This window comes from Urocitellus parryii, chromosome 7, assembly GCF_045843805.1.
Source record: "Urocitellus parryii isolate mUroPar1 chromosome 7, mUroPar1.hap1, whole genome shotgun sequence".
Lineage (NCBI taxonomy): Eukaryota > Metazoa > Chordata > Mammalia > Rodentia > Sciuridae > Urocitellus > Urocitellus parryii.
Genome location: NC_135537.1, coordinates 183,025,627 through 183,043,156, shown reverse-complemented (window position 1 = coordinate 183,043,156; position 17,530 = coordinate 183,025,627). Strand labels below are relative to the sequence as shown.

Here is a 17,530-nt window from a genome sequence, read left to right as displayed (position 1 = left end):
CGCCGCAGCCAATCGCCTGCCGCTCCGGGGTCGCAGCGCCGGAAGGCCGCGCGCGGCGCCGGAAGTGACGCGCCAGCGTGCTGACGCGCGGGCTCGAGCTGAGGCCCGATTCCGCGCCCGCCATGGCCGACAAAATGGACATGTCTCTGGACGACATCATTAAGCTGAACCGGAGCCAGCGAGGCGGCCGCGGCGGGGGCCGGGGCCGCGGCAGGGCCGGCTCCCAGGGCGGCCGTGGAGGCGGGGCGCAGGCCGCCGCGCGGGTGAATCGAGGCGGCGGACTCATGCGGAACCGGCCGGCCATCGCCCGCGGCGCTGCGGGCGGTGGCGGCAGGAACCGGCCGGCGCCCTACAGCAGGGTGAGTGCGGGGCCGCGCGGGCGCGAGCGGGCGGCCCGGCAGGCGCGGGCACCGTCCGCGGAGCGGTGGGCGGGGACGAGGTCGCGCCGCGAGGCCCGGCCCCGAGGCGGGGGTTCTTCCGCCGCTTTGTGCGATCCCGCCGGGCCCTCGTGGCGGCGGCGGCGGGAAGGCGAGCGAGCGGTCCCGCGGGCTGGCGCGGGAGGGCCGGCTGGCGGAGCGGGCCAGGGGCCCGCGGCGAGGCTCACGGGCTGTTCCGCTTGCGCTTTCCCTTCAGCCGAAGCAGCTTCCCGACAAGTGGCAGCACGACCTGTTCGACAGCGGCTTCGGGGGCGGTGCCGGCGTGGAGACGGGGGGCAAGCTGCTGGTGTCCAACCTGGACTTCGGAGTGTCAGACGCCGACATCCAGGTAGGAGCCCGCCGCTCGCGGTCTTGTCAGCAGCACGGTCCCCGGGCCCGTCCCTGGGGGACGAGGCTTGTTCCCTTTTTGATCGGACCTCAAAGTCATTTAAAGTGGTCTGGGACCGGGACGTGGCCCGTGGCGGCGTGCTCGCCGGCGTGTGCAGGACCCCACTGCAGTCCCCAGCACTGCGGAACGAATAGGTGGCTCCGTGTTTTTTTCTGCTCAAGAGGCAGTGTTGGTGATGGCTGGGGCAGGGTGCCGGGCCCCCGGAGCCCGACCGTGTGACCTTGCCATGGGGACGGAGCAAGGCCAGTGAGCACTCACAGTGTCTCAACACTTTTTTTAAGGTGGTTTCTGGCATCCACTGGAAACCGCTTTTGGTGAACTCCACTTCCCTGCTGTGTGCCTGCCGCCGGAGCAGCCCCACACTCTGGGTTCCCTCTCCAACTCCCAGCCTGCCTGAGGTCAGGGCAGTTTCCATGGCGTGCTTGACCTCAGTCTTTGAGGCAGGCTTGAGTAGGAGGAGAGGGAAAGGTGAGCAGCCAGAATCTGCCTTTGGGGGGGGGGGCTGGGGTCAGGGCTCCAGAGGCAGTGGGCCCTTTGAGCCGGCCTGGTCTATTGGACAGCTTCCCTTGCTCTTGGCCTTTTCTGTTTTGTAAAACAGCCCTTGAGTGTATTTTAAGTTTTCCATCGTTGAAAAAGAGAGTGCCTTAGTCTTTGTACCAGGGAGCGTTGCAACTTGCTTTATCTGCATGGTGGTACAAATGTCAGGTCCCCCGATGGGCAGGAGATTTCCTGACTCAGGTGCTCTTAAAAGTTGCTGTTTCTCCTGGCCCATCCCTTCCCTCAGATCCTGTTACCTCTGCCCCATCCTCTTTGTAGATGGCTGCCAGGGATGTACCCCAAGCATTCATACTTGCAGCGACTGACCCTGGGCCAGTAGAGGAACACAGTGCAGCTGCCTTGTCAACACATGCTCTTTCTGACTCCTAGGAACTCTTTGCTGAATTTGGAACGCTGAAGAAGGCGGCTGTGCACTATGATCGCTCTGGCCGCAGTTTAGGGACAGCAGATGTGCACTTTGAACGGAAAGCAGATGCCCTGAAGGCTATGAAACAGTACAATGGTGTCCCTTTGGATGGTGAGTCTGGGGCTGGGCCCAGGATGCCTGTGGGGCTCGTGGAGTTTGGGGCTGGCACCTGTCCCTGTAGGAATATGGGTTGCCCCTCTGGCTGAGGACACTTTGCATTTGCCCCTTTGTCTCTCTCTTCCATTCTGCCACCTCTCATGCTGCCCCACACATCTGGACCAACCTCTTGTGAACCCCCATCCAGCAAGCTACATCCCTCCCCTCCTTCAGCTCCTTCCGGAAGATTCACTTCTGTGAAGCCTTCTCAGAACCGCCATAGTACACCTGAGTGCGGGGCTGTAGTCGTAAAGACAAAGGTACCTGTTCTTCTTCCGTCAGGTCACCCACACCTGTCCACCCATGAGCACCCTGGACATCTGAGCAAACAGCCCACCTAGCCTGGACTGAGAAGGAGTGAGGAGGTGTTGGTGGGGTTGTTGTTGTTGCCAATTTGTTGTTCTCCCACCAGACTCTCCAGGCCATTTCCCTTGTTGGGGGCATTGGAGACGCACAAAGGCCCTTTCCAGAGCTTGCATGGAGACCAGGGTATGGTGCCCCCTGGGCTGGCTTCAGAGCCTCTGGAGTGAGCCTTCTTATGTTCTTTGCCACAGGCCGCCCCATGAACATCCAGCTTGTCACATCACAGATTGACACACAGCGGAGACCTGTACAGAGGTGAGTTCCATGGTCTCTGGGGTCTGTGGAGATCAGCTTTGTTGTGTGGTCATGTTCCCCTCAAGGCTTTCCAGCTCGGTCATTGAGTTCTCTTTCCTCGCCAGCATAAACAGAGGTGGTATGACTAGAAACCGTGGCTCTGGAGGCTTTGGTGGTGGTGGCACCAGGAGAGGAACCCGTGGAGGTAGCCGGGGAAGAGGCAGAGGTACCGGCAGGAACTCAAAGCAGCAGCTCTCTGCAGAAGAGCTGGACGCGCAGCTGGACGCCTATAATGCAAGGGTGAGTCCCAGCAGGCCACCAAGGCCACAGTGGGGGAGTGAGTCCTTTGGGGCTAGCAAAGCTAGGAATGGTTTGAGGCCAGGGCCTCCTGAGTGAACCTCCTCCCTCTGTTTCAGATGGACACCAGTTAAACAGCCGGGCAAACCGTGTGTGGAACAGGACCCAGACGTCTCATCCCTGCTCCCTGGTGGGAGGGGGTGCTGGGCTGTGCAGCCAATGACGGATTTGTTTCTTTTATGTTTTAAAATAGGATTTAAAAACTCATGTAAAGGTTTTTTCTTTTCTTTTTTTTTTTTTTAAATTCTGAAACAGACCTGTTTTGTACCAAGTTATTTTTGGGATAAATTTTACTGGTTGCTGTTGTGGAGAAGGTGACGTTTTTCACCTTTGCCATAATAAAATAGAAACGTGTGTAGACCTGGAAGTGTCTGGTCCATCCCGCTGCTACAGCCCTTGCCTGGCAGCGCTGGGTGTCTGCCCTGTGGGAGGGGAGAGTAGAGCCATCTGTGGCACCTGGCATGGGGTTGGGACTATGCTATGAAGGTGGTGGCTGCCACTCTCCTGTCCCCTTCCCCCCTTTCCTAACTCTTTACTCTCTGATTCAGTAGGTGGGAGGACACCAGAGGCGCAGTGGCCCCTTCCCTAGAGCTGCCTGTTCTCTCTGCCTGTGCCACAAGGTCAAGGGTGGGTGGGTCATCTGTGCAGTGTCTAGAGGTCTCCCATGACAGGCTGTTGGGCTATCCTTTCCCTTCTCTGCACTGTATCGGGAAACTTGGGCTCTGAGGTTCTGATTCTTCTGTGTGGTTCCAACTCTTCATAAATAGGACGTACATTTTCCCCTTAATTTTGTACAGTTGTGCAATCAAATCTAGGGGTGTTTGAGTCCTTCTCGTACAGTAGCTTGGTGTGTGCATAGGTCAGGTCCTGTGTACACTTTCCCATAGACTTCTAAGTTGTCTCTGGCTCCTTATGCTTGATGCAAGGCACATGTTCTGTTATTGCCTGTTGTCCTGTAGTGGTAGGGAAGGGTTCTGTGTGTCCCAGCACACCCAGTCTTCCTGGATGTCTGCATCCTCGGTTGGCTGACCAGGACATTGGAGAGCTGGCTGTATTTGATAGTGATAAAGTAGGTAGTGGAAGTGAAGTTGCCTGCCAGAGGGGGCAGGGCAACAGGGACAACTTGATGTCAAGTTAGTTGGTAATACTGTTTTGAGAATGGGTTGGACATGGAGATAAGAGCTTTAGATCTTACCCTGCTGGGAGGACCCTGCTGGTGTGTGAGTATTGTGGAGACTGAGGCTGGAGAGGGAATTCATTCAGGGGAACTGACGGTGCTCTCTGCAGACAGTAGGTTCCACTGGGCACATGCTCCAGACCAGCTCTGCTTCCGAGTTTGGTCTGACTCGAGTCATGCAGGAGAGAGTGTGTCAGTTACAGTGACCCTACATAAAAATCAGTGGCTGCCATCTGAACAGCCTTTCCCTGTGCCAGGAAGGGCCACTACTATTAACAAACAAGGTGACTCATTCTGGCTCTCTGAGGCAGCTTGTCCAGTAGGGGAAAGGACTGCTGCATGTGACTCTAGTTGCCAGAGCAGAGGAGTCGATGAGAGAGGCAAGGCAGTCCATGCAGTGGGACGGAGGCTGTCCCTGAGAAGGTGGCCTCGACTGGTCCTGAGTGTTGGAGCCATACCCACTGCCTAGCAAGCAGAGGAAGCACTTGGTAGGTGTACCTCACAGGGAGGAGCGGGGAGAGTTAGGGGCTGTGACCTTCTTGGGAGGAAGGAACACCAGAATGATGTGTTGTGAGGTGCAGTAGGTAGGTGTCAACGGGGAGAAGGCCCCAGGAAGGAGCAGGCTGAAGGTGGCAGTCACGGATTGGCTATGTCACACACGTGGGAGGTGGGGCAGAGGCACCCAGGTGTCTTGTATGAGAATGCTACTTTGAGTTGGACATCTTTGGTTTGGTAGCTGGCAAGTGGAGGTGGCTCAGAGGAAGGCATTGGAAGAGATGGAAATGGGGTCACATCACAGGAGCAGTGGCTAATGTCTGCCGTGGGGACAGTGGAATGCGGGTGGCAAGCCTGGCCATTTGTAATTAGTGTTGCTAGTGTGGCCAATCTGGAGGCCACCTGGCTTCCTGTAAGTGATGAGCAAAAGAGCTGGGTCACCTACTTTCTGAAGTAGACCTTTGTTCCCAGTGGGCACCACAGGGAAGACCTCATTTGTCCTCTGAGCCATTTAGTCTGGATATTTTTCAGGGAAGAAGATAGAGGCTCTTCTGTGGAATGCACATGCTGTAGTTCAGATCCTCTGGAGGCTGGTGCCTCAGTTTCCTGCCTAGAGAGGGGGGAGGAAACCACTGACCCCAAGAGTGTTTGAGGAAAGGATGACTTGAAACTTGATGTTCTGCAGGTTTTTCTCCTTTATGCTCCTCCCTCAAACCATGAGCTGCAGATGTTTGGTTGGCTGCCAGAGCCCTTCAGGTGCCTGGGGCGACCCAGTTCCTTTTGTAGCCCTGTGGTCTGCATGAGAAACTAGAGTGATTGGCTCAAAGGAGGGCACGTGACTCAGGAAGGGCAAGAGGGGGGCTGAGCTATCAGATGTGCTGAAGGAAGGAAAGGTCAGCAATGGGGAGAAGCAGCAAGTCCAGGTTTCAGAGCTCTTCCCAGGTTAGCTCACAGCACCCAGTGCTGACGTCAGCTCCATGCATGGGGAGGTGGCTCTCTGTTGGAAGCAGGAGGAGTGGAGCAAAGGCCTGCCAGATCCACGCATTGAGGAGGAGTCCTCCCTTTTTTCCAATCCTATTAGACCTAACCTGACCTCAGGCGCTGGGTTCAGTGATTCAGTGGTTTGGTTGCTATATGCAGACACCATTGTAATAATTTGTCTTGCTGTTTATACTTTGCAATGGGGTCATCTTGTAAGTTAGCAAGTTTTGTTCTAGCTTTCAGCAAACTGATGGTATAAGTAGGAAACAAAACACAGTAATGATAGGTATGATGGTGACAGAAGAAGTAGGGGAGTGGAGGTGCAGAGGTCAAGGTAGACGGAACAGTGTGCTCCGCAGCAAGCCGCACAGCTGTCAGATGTCTGTTGAGGCCCTGGCCTGTGCCTTGTACTGTATTCAATGTTCTATGTAATTTTTTCCTCTTTTCAAGAACTTAAAGAAAATGAAGTTTATTAACTCACCCAACAAAAATGTGTGCACCCGTTGCAGGGATAAAAGCAGTGAACAAAATACGTAATCTCTTAACAGAACTCTAGTACATTCTAGTGGAGAAAAGAGGGGAGAGCTGGGGCTGTAGCTCAGTGGTACAGCACTTGTCTAGCATGTGTGAGGCACTGGGTTCGACTCTTCAGCACCACATATAAACAAGTAAAAAGTTCATCAACATCTAAAAACAATTAAAAATAGGATTGCTGAGCGGGGTGGTACACTCCCATACCCCCAGCAACTTAGTGAGGCCCTAAGCAACTTAGCAAGATCCTGTCTCAAAAAATAAAATGGGCTGGGGATGTGCTCAGTGGTTGAGTGCACTTGGGTTCAATCTGTTACCCTAAAAAAATGATGAAAGGAAGTGGAGTACAGACACAGGGTATCCAGTGAGGCCATGGAGGAAAACCTTGCAGTGTGGAGTTGTGAACGCTTGGACAGTGGAGGTGAAGCTCACTGGCAGAGGCAGAGAATAGCACACACCAGGGAAGGGTAGGAACAGCCCAAGATCCCAGTGTGGGGGCAGTGTGGGTGACCTGAGGCATTAATGTGAGGACACCAGCTAGGGGATGAGCCAGTGAGTGGAGGGCCAGAGTTTCACTCATGTCCAGCAGACCAGGGCCATCTGTGTTAGATGGCACTCCATCACTGAGCTCTGTCCCCAGCCCTGGGAATTGAGCCCACAGATCCATGTACGCCAGGCCAGGGTACTGCCACTGTGCTACACACCAAGTCTTTAAGTTTATTTTGTCGGGGTGGGGGGATTGGGGATTAAACCCAGGAGTTTAACCACTGAGCTACGTTCTCAGCCCTTTTTATTTTGAGAAAGGGCCTTACTAAGTTGCTGAGGCTGGCTATGAATTTGCAATCCTTGAGTTGCTGGGTTTATAGGTGTGCTCCACCATGCCTGGCAATCCTTTTCGTGTCTGGATAAGATACAAGTTATCACAGAAAGACTTTCTTTCCTGGGAAACTTGGAGGATTTCACTTGAGAACACTGTGATGACCTTCATGGGGTTGAACACTTTTGGCATTAATCCATGCAACAAAATAGATTCAAATACTGATTTGTTTACCAGGCCTGGCGGCCTTCACCTGTGGTCCTAGAAACAACTGATGTTCTTGCATGTGATGAATGCCTGTACTCCAGTCTGTTGTGCTGTTAGCTGCTGGTAGGACCTTATAGGCTGAAGGGCATTTGGAAGTTAGGTTTTTGGAAGCATGCCCTTGAAAGGGATATTGAGACCCTGGCCTCTTTCACTTCTTGGCTGCCATCTTAAACTATGCTGCCATACACCCAAACAAGCTGCCAACAGCTCATGGACTGAAACTGGAAGCCAAAATAAACTTTTCTTTGACTACATTGCTTGTCTCAAGTATTTTATCACAGTATCAGAAAGTTCAGTGTTGTTAAATTTAATAGAAATATGTATCTCTTGGGGCTGGGGTTGTGGCTCAGAGGTCGAGTGCTCGCCTATCATGCATGAGGCACCAGGTTCTATCCTCAGTACCACATAAAAATAAAATAAAGATTTTGTGTCCACCTATAACTAAAAAATAAATGTTAAAAAAAAAAATAAGGTGCATGCCTATTAACTACTTGGGAGGCTGAGGCAGGAGGGCCCAAGTTCAAGGCCAACTGAGCAACTTAGCTACACCCCCATCTCAAAAAGGGTTGGGGCTGTGATCTAGCATCTCTCTTCAATCCTTCTGTTAATGTCAGTTTGTTTATTTAACTGAATGTTTGAAAAGCTACTGTGTAATTTTGGTGTTTGTATTCGTTGAAAAGAATTCCTGTATAACTCTACCTAGACTCCCCTGATGATGATTTGCTGCAGTTTGTTCTCCATGTTTTCTGAGTGAATCGAGAGAAGAATGTAGACAGGAAACTTTATCCCAAAATCCTTCTGTGAGATTTATTTAAATACTAGGGATTGATCCCAGGGGTGCTTTACCACTGAGCCCTTTTTATTTTTCACTCTGAGACAGGGCCTTGCTAAGTTCCTCAGGCTGGCCTGGAACCTGTGGTCCTCCCGCCTCAGCCTACTGAGTCACTAGGATTATAGGTATGTGCCTTTATGCCTGGCTCCATAAGTATCTTGAGATATTTAGGTGAATATGTTTTTCTTCATTTTTTCCCCACTAATTTTAGCATCTGTTGGATCTCGGAAGCAACTGTCACGGCTTTTTATATTTTCCACATCCTTTGACACTTACTAATTGGAATTCTTGCATAAGCGGCAGCACTCCTTCTCCAGTGTTTATTTAGGTGGTTGTCAGGTCAGGATGGACGCCGGTGCTCCAGTGACTTTCTCTGGGCAGGAGTGCTCTTTGAGGTGGCCTGTGCCATTCGGACATGCTCATTGCCTTCACTAAGCACTTCAGACGTCTTGAGAAACCCCACACCTGAAGTCACAACTTCTCCAGAGAGCCCTGGTGCTTTCCCATGGAGACTGGCATTTATCAACCAGGATTTCAGCACTGGCCGTGTTTGCTACTTCTGGCCCTCAGGGCACAGCACAAGAAGTGTGTGCTAAAACACACCTACCTACTGCTGGATTGATTTCTGTGGATATCTAGCTGGATGTAGACATTTTTGGAAAGCGACGAGTTCCTACAGGTGTCTGACCACCCCAGTGCCACAGGGCACTCCTGCCCTGCCCTTTTCTTATCTGTATTTTCTCCCTGTGACGGAGAAGCCTGGCTCTTGGTGCACGCCATTTACTTACACAATTTCAGTTTCTGGTGTGCCCAAACCCCTGTGAGGGGCACTTTCAACCACAGTATTGCCAGGTTAGCGCTCCTGCGTTTGGCCTCATGGGGTCCAAAGTACTGCTGTCCAGTGTAACCTAGGTGAGTGCTTCTCGCCCGCCAGCTGCCTGTGGTTTGTACAGTGAGGCGTGTCTGTCGTGGTTCATATGTAATCACCTGAAATCCCAGAGACTTGTGGAGGTTGAGGCAGTTCCAGGACAGCTGGGCAATGTAGCAAGACACTCTCTCTAAAGAAAAAGGGACTGGGGATGTGGCTCAAGCAGTAGCGTGCTCTCCTGGCATGTGTGTGGCCCAGGTTCGATCCTCAGCACCACATACAAACAAGGATGTTGTGTCCGCTGAAAACTAAAAAATAAATATTAAAAATTCTCTCTCTCCTCTCTTTAAAAAAGAAAAAACAAAAAGAAAAAGGGACTGGGGATGTAGCTCAGCAAGGGCTTGTTTAGGGCCTGGTTTCAGTCCTCAGTACTGAAGAAGGGTAGTGCTTTTATCTAAATCACATGCCAAGTTCAATTGCTTAGGCTGGTCTTGAACTTGCAGTCTTCCTGCCTTAGCCTCCTTGTTACTGGGGTTTAGTGGTGTGTGTCACTGAGCTCTGTTTTCATATCCATTACTTAGTTCTTTTTCTAGTACTGGGGATTGAAGCTAAGGCTTCATATAATGCAAACAAATGCTCTACCACTCAGCCATTCAGCCCTATTCCTTGTTGACTTTTTTTTTTTTTAGTTGTAGATGGACACAGTACCTTTTTTTTCATTTATTCATTTTAATGTGGTGCCAAGGATTGAACCCAGTGCCTCACTGTGCTAGATGAGTGCTCTGTCACATAACCCCAGATCCTCCTTGTTAACAATATTTTTAAATTTTTATTTATTTATGAGTTCTAATCAGCTATACATGACAATAGAAAGCTCTTTGATTCATTGTACACAAATGGAGCAGAATTTTTCGTTTCTCTGGTTGTGCATGAAGTAGAGTCACACTGTGCGGTCACACGTGTCCAGGGTAATGATGTCCATCTCATTCCACTGTCTTTTCCTTTGCCCACCCCCAACATTTTTTTAAATATATATTTTTTTAGTTGTAGATGGATACGATACTTTTATTATATTTTTAATGTGGTGCAGAGGATCAAACACATTGCCTCACATGCAAGGCAAGCAGTCTACCACTGAGCTACAACTCCAGCCCCCTTGTTTTTTTGTTTTTTTTTTTTAATAAAGAGAATTTTTTTTTATTATTTATTTTTCAGTTTTCGACGGACACAACATCTTTGTTGGTATGTGGTGCTGAGGATCGAACCCGGGCCACACGCATGCCAGTAGAGTACGCTACCGCTTGAGCCACATCCCCAGCCCCAGCCCCCTTGTTTTTAACATTTTTTATACAAAAATGAGGTGGTGGACTTACCTAGTGTGCCCAAGGTTCTGGGTTTGATCCCCAATGCCACAAATAGGTAAATAAAAGAAAATCTCTAGTTCCCCATGATGCTTCTAACTCTCCAGATAACACACATTCTGCTCTGAGAATGTTTCTTTTTTTGTTTGTACAGTACTGGGGATTGAACCCAGGGGTACTTTACCACTGAGCTACATCCCAGCCCTTTTTATTTTGCCCAGGCTGACTTCAGACTTGCCATCTTTCTGTCTCAACCTCCAGGGCCCCTGGGATAACAAGTGTGTACCACCATGCCCATCTCATCTTTCACTTGGTTGTAAAACTCTTTGCTAAAACATGACTTGTCCTTTTTTTTTTTTTTTTGCACTAGGAATTGAACCCAGTGCTGCTTAACCACTGAACCACATCCCCAGCCCATGTTTTATTTTTTGAGACAGGGTCTCAGTTGCTGAGGCTGGCTTTGTACTTGTGATCCTCCTGCCTCAGCCTCCCAAGCTGCTCAGATTACAGGCATGGGCCACCACTGCTATCACAGTTTTCTGTGGAACAGAGGTCTCTGCCTGTGAAGAGACCTCCTCAACCCTAGGATAGCAAAACAAAAATACTGCAGTAAACATTTGTTTTAAAATATTTTTTTTAGTTGTAGATGGACACACAATATCTTTATTAATTTATTTTTTATGTGGTGCTGAGGCTTGAACCCATTGCCTCGCACCTGCAAGGCAAGTGCTCTACCACTGAGCCACATCCCTAGCCCTAGATCTGAGCTATTTGGAAGGCTGAGGCAGAAAGATTGCAAGTTGCAGTAAACATTCTTGATGAAACCGTTCTTTTCCTCCAAGGCCATTCCCTCAGGATGCATCCCTGAAGGGGGACATCACTGAGCTAGCCAGACATGCCCAGGTGTGGTGTGAATCCCACTGCCTGGTTGAGAGCAGCAGCTCCTGTTTTCTGCACTCAATCTCTCTCCCTTCTTCAAAACCAGCAACACCCCTTACAAGGAAACACCATGCCAAGTGAGGGTCTCAACTCAAGGCTGCAGACACCGCCAGCAGACTGATCCTCACACATTAGGAGGAGCAAAAGGGGGCCTTAGTGCTTGGAACCTGTCTTCCCAGAACTTCAGTGTTGGATTCACAGCTCCCCAGGTGGGAGTACTTCTAGGTGGGGCCTTTGGGAGTAAGTGAATCCTTGCCTTGGGGAAGGAAGCAGTCTGTACCTGACACCAAACCTGCCAGTGCCTGATCTCCACTTCCAGCCTGCAGATCCTGGAGAATTAAGTAAATGTCTGTTGTCTGTAAGCTACTCAGTCTCAGTCCTGTTCAGTAAGGCAGGACTGAGCCTCCTCATCAGGAGACATCGCAGCCAACTGCACTGCAGTTTATGGCTCTCAGCGCTGGGGATCAAATCCAGGGTTTTGTGTATGCAAGTGTTCTACCACTAAGCTAAATCCCCAGCCCTAGAATCTTAGAAATTCTGGGCTGGGGTTGTGGCTCAGTGGTAACCGCTTGCCTGGCGTGCATGAGGCACTGGGTTCAATCCCCAACACAGGCCAGCATGATGTTGCACACCTGTAATCCCAGCAGCTCAGGAGGCAAGTTCAAGGGCAGCCTCAGCAATTTAGCAAGACCCTGAGCAATTTAGCCAGACTCAAAATAAAAAGGGTTGGAGGCAGGGAAGGCATGGGGCTGTAGCTCAGTGGCAGAGCATTTGCCTAACACATGTGAAGCACTGGGTTCCATCCTCAGCACCCCATAAAAATAAATAAAGGGGCTGGGGCTGTAGCTCAGTGGCAGAATGCTTGCCTGGCATGTGTCAGATACTGGGTTTGATTCTCAGCACCAAATAAAAATAAACAAAGGCATTGTATCTACAACTACAAAAAATTTTTTGATTTTTTTTTTTAGTTGTAGTTGGTATCACAATACCTTTATTTATTTTTATGTAATGCTGAGGATCGAACCCAGCACCTTGCGCATGCTAGGCAAGTGCTCTACCGCTGAGCCACAATTCCAGCCCTACAACTATAAAAATTTTTTAAAAAATAAAAATATAAAAGGGGGTGGGGGCTGGGGAAGTGACTCAGTGGTAGACCACCCATGGGTTTTTTTTTTTTTTTTTTAATTTTTTTTTAATATTTATTTTTTTAGTTCTCGGCGGACACAACATCTTTGTTGGTATGTGGTGCTGAGGATCGAACCCAGGCCGCACGCATGCCAGGCGAGCGCGCTACCGCTTGAGCCACATCCCCAGCCCCCCACCCATGGGTTTAATTCCAGTTCCAAGAAGAAAAAAAGAGCCTGAAAAAAAATGAGGCTGTCTCAGTGGTGGAGCGCTTGTCTAGTGGCATGCGAGAGGCATGGGGTTTAATCCTCAGCACCACATAAAAGTAAACAAAATAAAGGCATTCTGTCCATTTACAACTACAAAAATAAAAAACAAATGAACTAAAAATAAACAAGAAAGAAATAGTGTCTGGCACACAAGCTAAATCTGAGCTATTTGGAAGGCTGAGGCAGGAAGATTCCAAGTTGAAGGCCAGCCTGGGCAATTTAGCCTGTCTCAAAAAAAAAAAAAAAGACTAGGTATGTAGCTCAGTGTTACACTTCCCATGGGTTCAATCTCCAATACCAAAGAAAGAAGAAAAGGGAAAAGAAAAAGAGTAGAAAAAGATTCACAATACAACCAAGGAAATATTGACCAGACATTTAAGATTTTTGTAAATATTTTTGATCGCTAAACCAGGTACCTGTTCTGTAAAAAACTCCAAACTGGGAGTAATGTGTGTAACCCCAGCTACTTTGTGGCAGAGGCAAGCGGATCCCAGGTGAGGCCAGCCTAGGCAACTTAGAGAGACCCTGCCTCAAAATAAATAAAAAGGGCTGGGGGTGCTGGGGGTGCGGCTCAAGCGGTAGCGGGCTTGCCTGGCATTCGCAGGAGGCTGGATTGGATCCTCAACACCACATAAAATAAATGTTGAGAGCCACAGCCGAGTCAGGATGGAGCCTGGCATTGCCAGAAGGAGTGGTTGGGAGGTGAGGCCAGCGAGCCATTAAGATGATCATAATTAAGTTGTGTATAATTGCTGACTGGAGGATGCTGGATTGAAACAGGCTGTGTATTCAGTTGTATATAGACCCCTGAAGTCAGGCAATAGGGCGGCTCCTGCTGCCTCCAGCGCGGGCTACTTTTGGGAGCCCAGAGAGAGCTGAGAGTTTCCCCGGTCCGCATGGAGTGCCTTGTGGACCCTGTTTGAACCTAAAAGGGGCTCCTGACCTCCCGATTTGGTGCCCAGCCAGACTGCGGCAAATAAAGATGTCGTGTCCACCGAAAACTAAAAAATAAATTATTTTTTTAAAAAAAGGCTGGGGTGGGCCGGGGCTGAGCGGTAGAGCACTTGCCTAGCATGTGCGGGCGCTGGGTGTATCTGGGGTATATCTCAGGGGTAACGCACTCAAGTACTTAAAAAAAAAAAAAAACAGAATCCCCGCTATTTGGAATGGTTTGTCACAGAGCAGCAGACACCTGAAACAGGCGAAGATCGACCTTCTCCTTAGGAATAAAAATGCAGGCTGAGGCAGGAGGATCGCCAGTCCAAAGCCAGCCTCAGCAAGGGCGAGGCGCTTAGCCACTCAGGGAGACCCTGTCCCGGGGATGGAGCTCTGAGGCTGAGTGGCCCCGAGCTCCATCCCCGGACCCGCGCCTCAAAAGAAAAACACTGATGACATTCACAGGTGGACAGCGCCGCGCTTCCAGGCTGCCGCACAGCGGCAGGCCTGTGGCCAGCAGAGCAGGGCAGGGGCGTCGCCGCTGCCCCGGGCCCACAAGCCCGGGGTGCAGGAGCCAGTCCTTGGGAGGACCGGGTCTCCTGCGAAGGCCACGGTCGGAGACCCGCCGACGGGGCGCCCACAGGCCGCCCTCGGGGACAGACGCGCGCAGAGGCTCGGGGCGGGGAGCGAGGCCTCCCGCGCCAGCGTCCTTTCCGAGCAGACACGCAGTCGCGCGCTGTGGCCGTCGGGGCCCCCTAGGCATGGGCGTCAGGCAGGCCGCGGGGCCGCTGGGAGACCCGAGCCCAGAGGTGCTGCGCGGCCTCCAGGGGCCCGGACCCCGCGACCCGGGAGGCGGAGGCCAGGCAGCTCACCGAGGCCGAGTCTACCATCACAGAAACAGGGCTGGGGTGCGGCTCCGTGACGGAGTGCCCGAGTTCCCGCGGTACCTAAAACGGGAGGGCCGATTCCCTCCAGCTGACCCTAGGTGGGCGTGGGACAGAGGGACAGAGTCGCGGGCACCGCAGCCCAGGCACAGAACGGGCCGAGAATGCGGGCCCTGAGCGCAGGGTGGCGCTCATTCAAGGCGACCCGGGCAGGGCGGGAAAGTGCTGCTCTCCACCGACACCGCCCACGCGGGACGCGAAGCCGACGCAAGATGGCGGGCGCACAGCCTTCTGCGCACGCGCGCCGGCCCCGCCCGCGGGAGCGGAAGTCGCGTGACCCCGGAAGTAGCCGTCCGGGCGGCGGGAGGCCGACGACGTTCGTCATTTGCTGCGGGAGGGAGCGCTAGCGCGGCGGTCGAGCCTCCGGTGAGTGGCCGGCGGCGCGCGGCGCGGCGAGGGGAGGGGCTGCCTTTGTGCCGCCGCCTGGCCCGCGCAGAGCCTCGCGGGCGGCGGCAGTGCGGCGGCGGCGGCCTCCCGGCGGGCGGGGCGGGCCGGGGGCGCTGCGCAGGCCCCGCATGTGCGGGCGCCTCTCTTCGAGCCGCGGCGCGGAGGCTGGGGTGGGGGCGCCCCCAGGGCTGCACGCCGGGCCTCCGGGGTGGGCGCCTGCCGCCTGCTCCCGACGCCAGGCCGCGCCCCGCCCCGCCCCTCCCCTCCCGGCCCGGATTGCAAGCCCTGCGGAAGCGCGGGCCGCGCCCAGGGATGCTATCGCCTGCGGCCACGTTGGGGCGGCGTCCGGCAGCGCGCTTGCGGGAAGCGGTGGCGTGGGTGGGCTCACGGGCCACCCCGGCCTCGCGAGTCCCCACGGCCCTATATTCCCGCGTTTAGGCCCCTCCCTGGGCCCGAGGAGGGAGGCGCTGGCCGCGCCCGGCGGGCTGCGCCCCGACCCCTCCGTACCACCTCGGAGATTGCCGAGTGGCATTCCGGATGTTCTTAGAGCCCCTGGGGGCTGATCGGTGCCCAGGCCGAAGGAGGCTCGTCTGCGACAGCGCTGTCGCTGCTTGGTTGGCGCCGCCCTAGGCGGCTGCTCCACTTGTCCGAGGGTCTTGAGAAGACCGATCCTGCAGCAGTCCCAAGTTGTAGCCACGAATGGGGACGACCTCGTGCCTCTTGGGGCCTGTGAGATCCGGAGGGCCCGGACATCCGAGCTGTAGCACAGCACATGTCTGCCTGCACGTGGCTCCGACAGGGAGCTTCCCTCTTCAGGGCTCTCAGCCCCAGGGCTCAGTAGGGATCCCTTGGGTGAGGGCCTGGAACTTAGAGGCACAGCAGACAGTAGGGGTTTAGTGTTGGCCCTCCAGTTTGGGTCTGGATTCGGTGCCTCTGCTGGGGAAGGAAAGATGTGCCTTTATCTCCCCGAGGAGCAGGCTGCGTTCCCATTTAGTCTCCTACTTGGAGTGGGGTCCTTTCAGAATGCCCACCCACCCCCCCGAGGCCAGAGGGGCAGGTGGCTGGTGAGTCTGAGGGAGCTGCCCCTGCTATTCAGACTCACCAGCCACCCCTTGTCCTGCTTCCTGCACTCTCAGGCCTGGTACTGTCCAGGCTGTCATAATCCTGCCTACCCACAGGTGTCCCATACCCAATCTAGAGGTGAGCATGGCAGAACAGGAACCCACAGCCGAGCAGCTGGCCCAGATTGCAGCTGAGAATGAGGAAGACGAACACTCAGTGAACTACAAACCCCCGGCCCAGAAGAGCATCCAGGAGATCCAGGAGCTGGACAAGGATGATGAGAGCCTGCGCAAGTACAAGGAAGCCCTGCTGGGCCGCGTGGCTGTCTCTGCTGGTGAGTAGCCCTTTGGAGTAGGGACAGAGTGGGGGCCCATCAGAGCAGCAGCTCTCCTGCGAGGACACCTGTCACTCTGCTTAAGCCTCTGCTCCACTCCACTGCCTGTCTGTCTGCTGAAGGAGGAAGACCTAGTGGGTGGGAGTGGGGCTCCAACTTGCTGTCTTTCCCCAGACCCCAATGTCCCCAACGTCATCGTGACTCGCCTGACCCTGGTGTGTAGCACTGCGCCAGGCCCCCTGGAGCTGGACCTGACAGGTGAGAGGGGGAAGGGGACACTGAGGTCCCTGGGTGGGGCTGGCTGGCACCCTGCTGCTGCCCCTAAAAATAATTTCCTGTAGCACAGGGGCCCTCTGGTGGGACATGGAGGAAGTGCAGCGAGGTGCTATTGGAGGTTTTGCTTTGTGTTGGGGGGAGGAGATGGGAGGGGGTGGGGTGGGGGTGAGGGAGCTGGACAGTCAGCTGAGCCTCTTCCCAACACAGGTGATCTGGAGAGTTTCAAGAAACAGTCCTTTGTGCTGAAGGAGGGTGTGGAATATCGGATAAAAATTTCCTTCAGGGTAAGGCCAGGACTTGGGGAGGCACTGGGGGTGTATGGCTGGAGAACCTGGCTGACCTCACCCTGGGTTCCTACAGGTGAACAGAGAGATCGTGTCAGGCATGAAGTACATCCAGCACACATACAGGAAAGGTGTCAAGAGTGAGTAAGGGGCCAGGTGTGGTGGTGCTCAGCTATAATCTTGGTAACTCAGGAGGCAGGAGCAGGAGGATCACAAGTTTGAGGCCAGCCTCAGAAACTTAGCAAGGCCCTGCCTCAGAATATTTTTAAAAGATCTGGGGGTGTAGCTCAGTGCCCCTGGGATCAATCCCCAAGACTTGGTGGGGCATGTAAGAGTGGGCAGCTGTGGTCTTCCACAGAGGGCCATTGGCACTGGTGACCGTACCCTTTCTTGTGTTCTGCAGTTGACAAAACTGACTACATGGTGGGGAGCTATGGACCCAGGGCAGAGGAGTATGAGTTCCTGACGCCCATGGAGGAAGCACCCAAGGGCATGCTGGCTCGGGGCAGTTACAACATCAAGTCCCGCTTTACAGATGACGACAAGACTGACCATCTGTCATGGGAGTGGAATCTCACCATTAAAAAGGAGTGGAAGGACTGAGCCCCTGCCAGGAGGCAGGCAGGGCAGACGGACAGACGGACGTGTCCCACCCCACTCCCCTCCCCATCCCAAACCAAAGTGCTGACAGGGCCCCTTCCCTGCCACCATCCCACCTGGCCCACAGGAAGCTCCTCAACCCTCCC

The 17,530-nt window shown here is 53.3% G+C and overlaps 2 protein-coding genes across 2 annotated transcripts; both read left to right on the top strand.

The window, feature by feature from the left end:
• Nucleotides 1-49: 49 nt before the first annotated feature.
• On the top strand, nucleotides 50-3,259 carry Alyref (Aly/REF export factor). The gene is made up of 6 exons (XM_026410809.2): nucleotides 50-359; nucleotides 634-765; nucleotides 1,753-1,900; nucleotides 2,500-2,563; nucleotides 2,668-2,842; nucleotides 2,959-3,259. The coding sequence occupies exons 1-6, from the start codon at nucleotides 123-125 to the stop codon at nucleotides 2,971-2,973; spliced, it is 771 nt and encodes a 256-aa protein (XP_026266594.1). The 5' UTR covers nucleotides 50-122; the 3' UTR covers nucleotides 2,974-3,259.
• An 11,451-nt stretch (nucleotides 3,260-14,710) lies between these two features.
• Nucleotides 14,711-17,530, top strand: Arhgdia (Rho GDP dissociation inhibitor alpha). Its single transcript, XM_026410721.2, has 6 exons — nucleotides 14,711-14,807; nucleotides 16,007-16,224; nucleotides 16,399-16,482; nucleotides 16,708-16,784; nucleotides 16,861-16,924; nucleotides 17,188-17,530. The coding sequence occupies exons 2-6, from the start codon at nucleotides 16,035-16,037 to the stop codon at nucleotides 17,385-17,387; spliced, it is 615 nt and encodes a 204-aa protein (XP_026266506.1). The 5' UTR covers nucleotides 14,711-14,807; nucleotides 16,007-16,034; the 3' UTR covers nucleotides 17,388-17,530.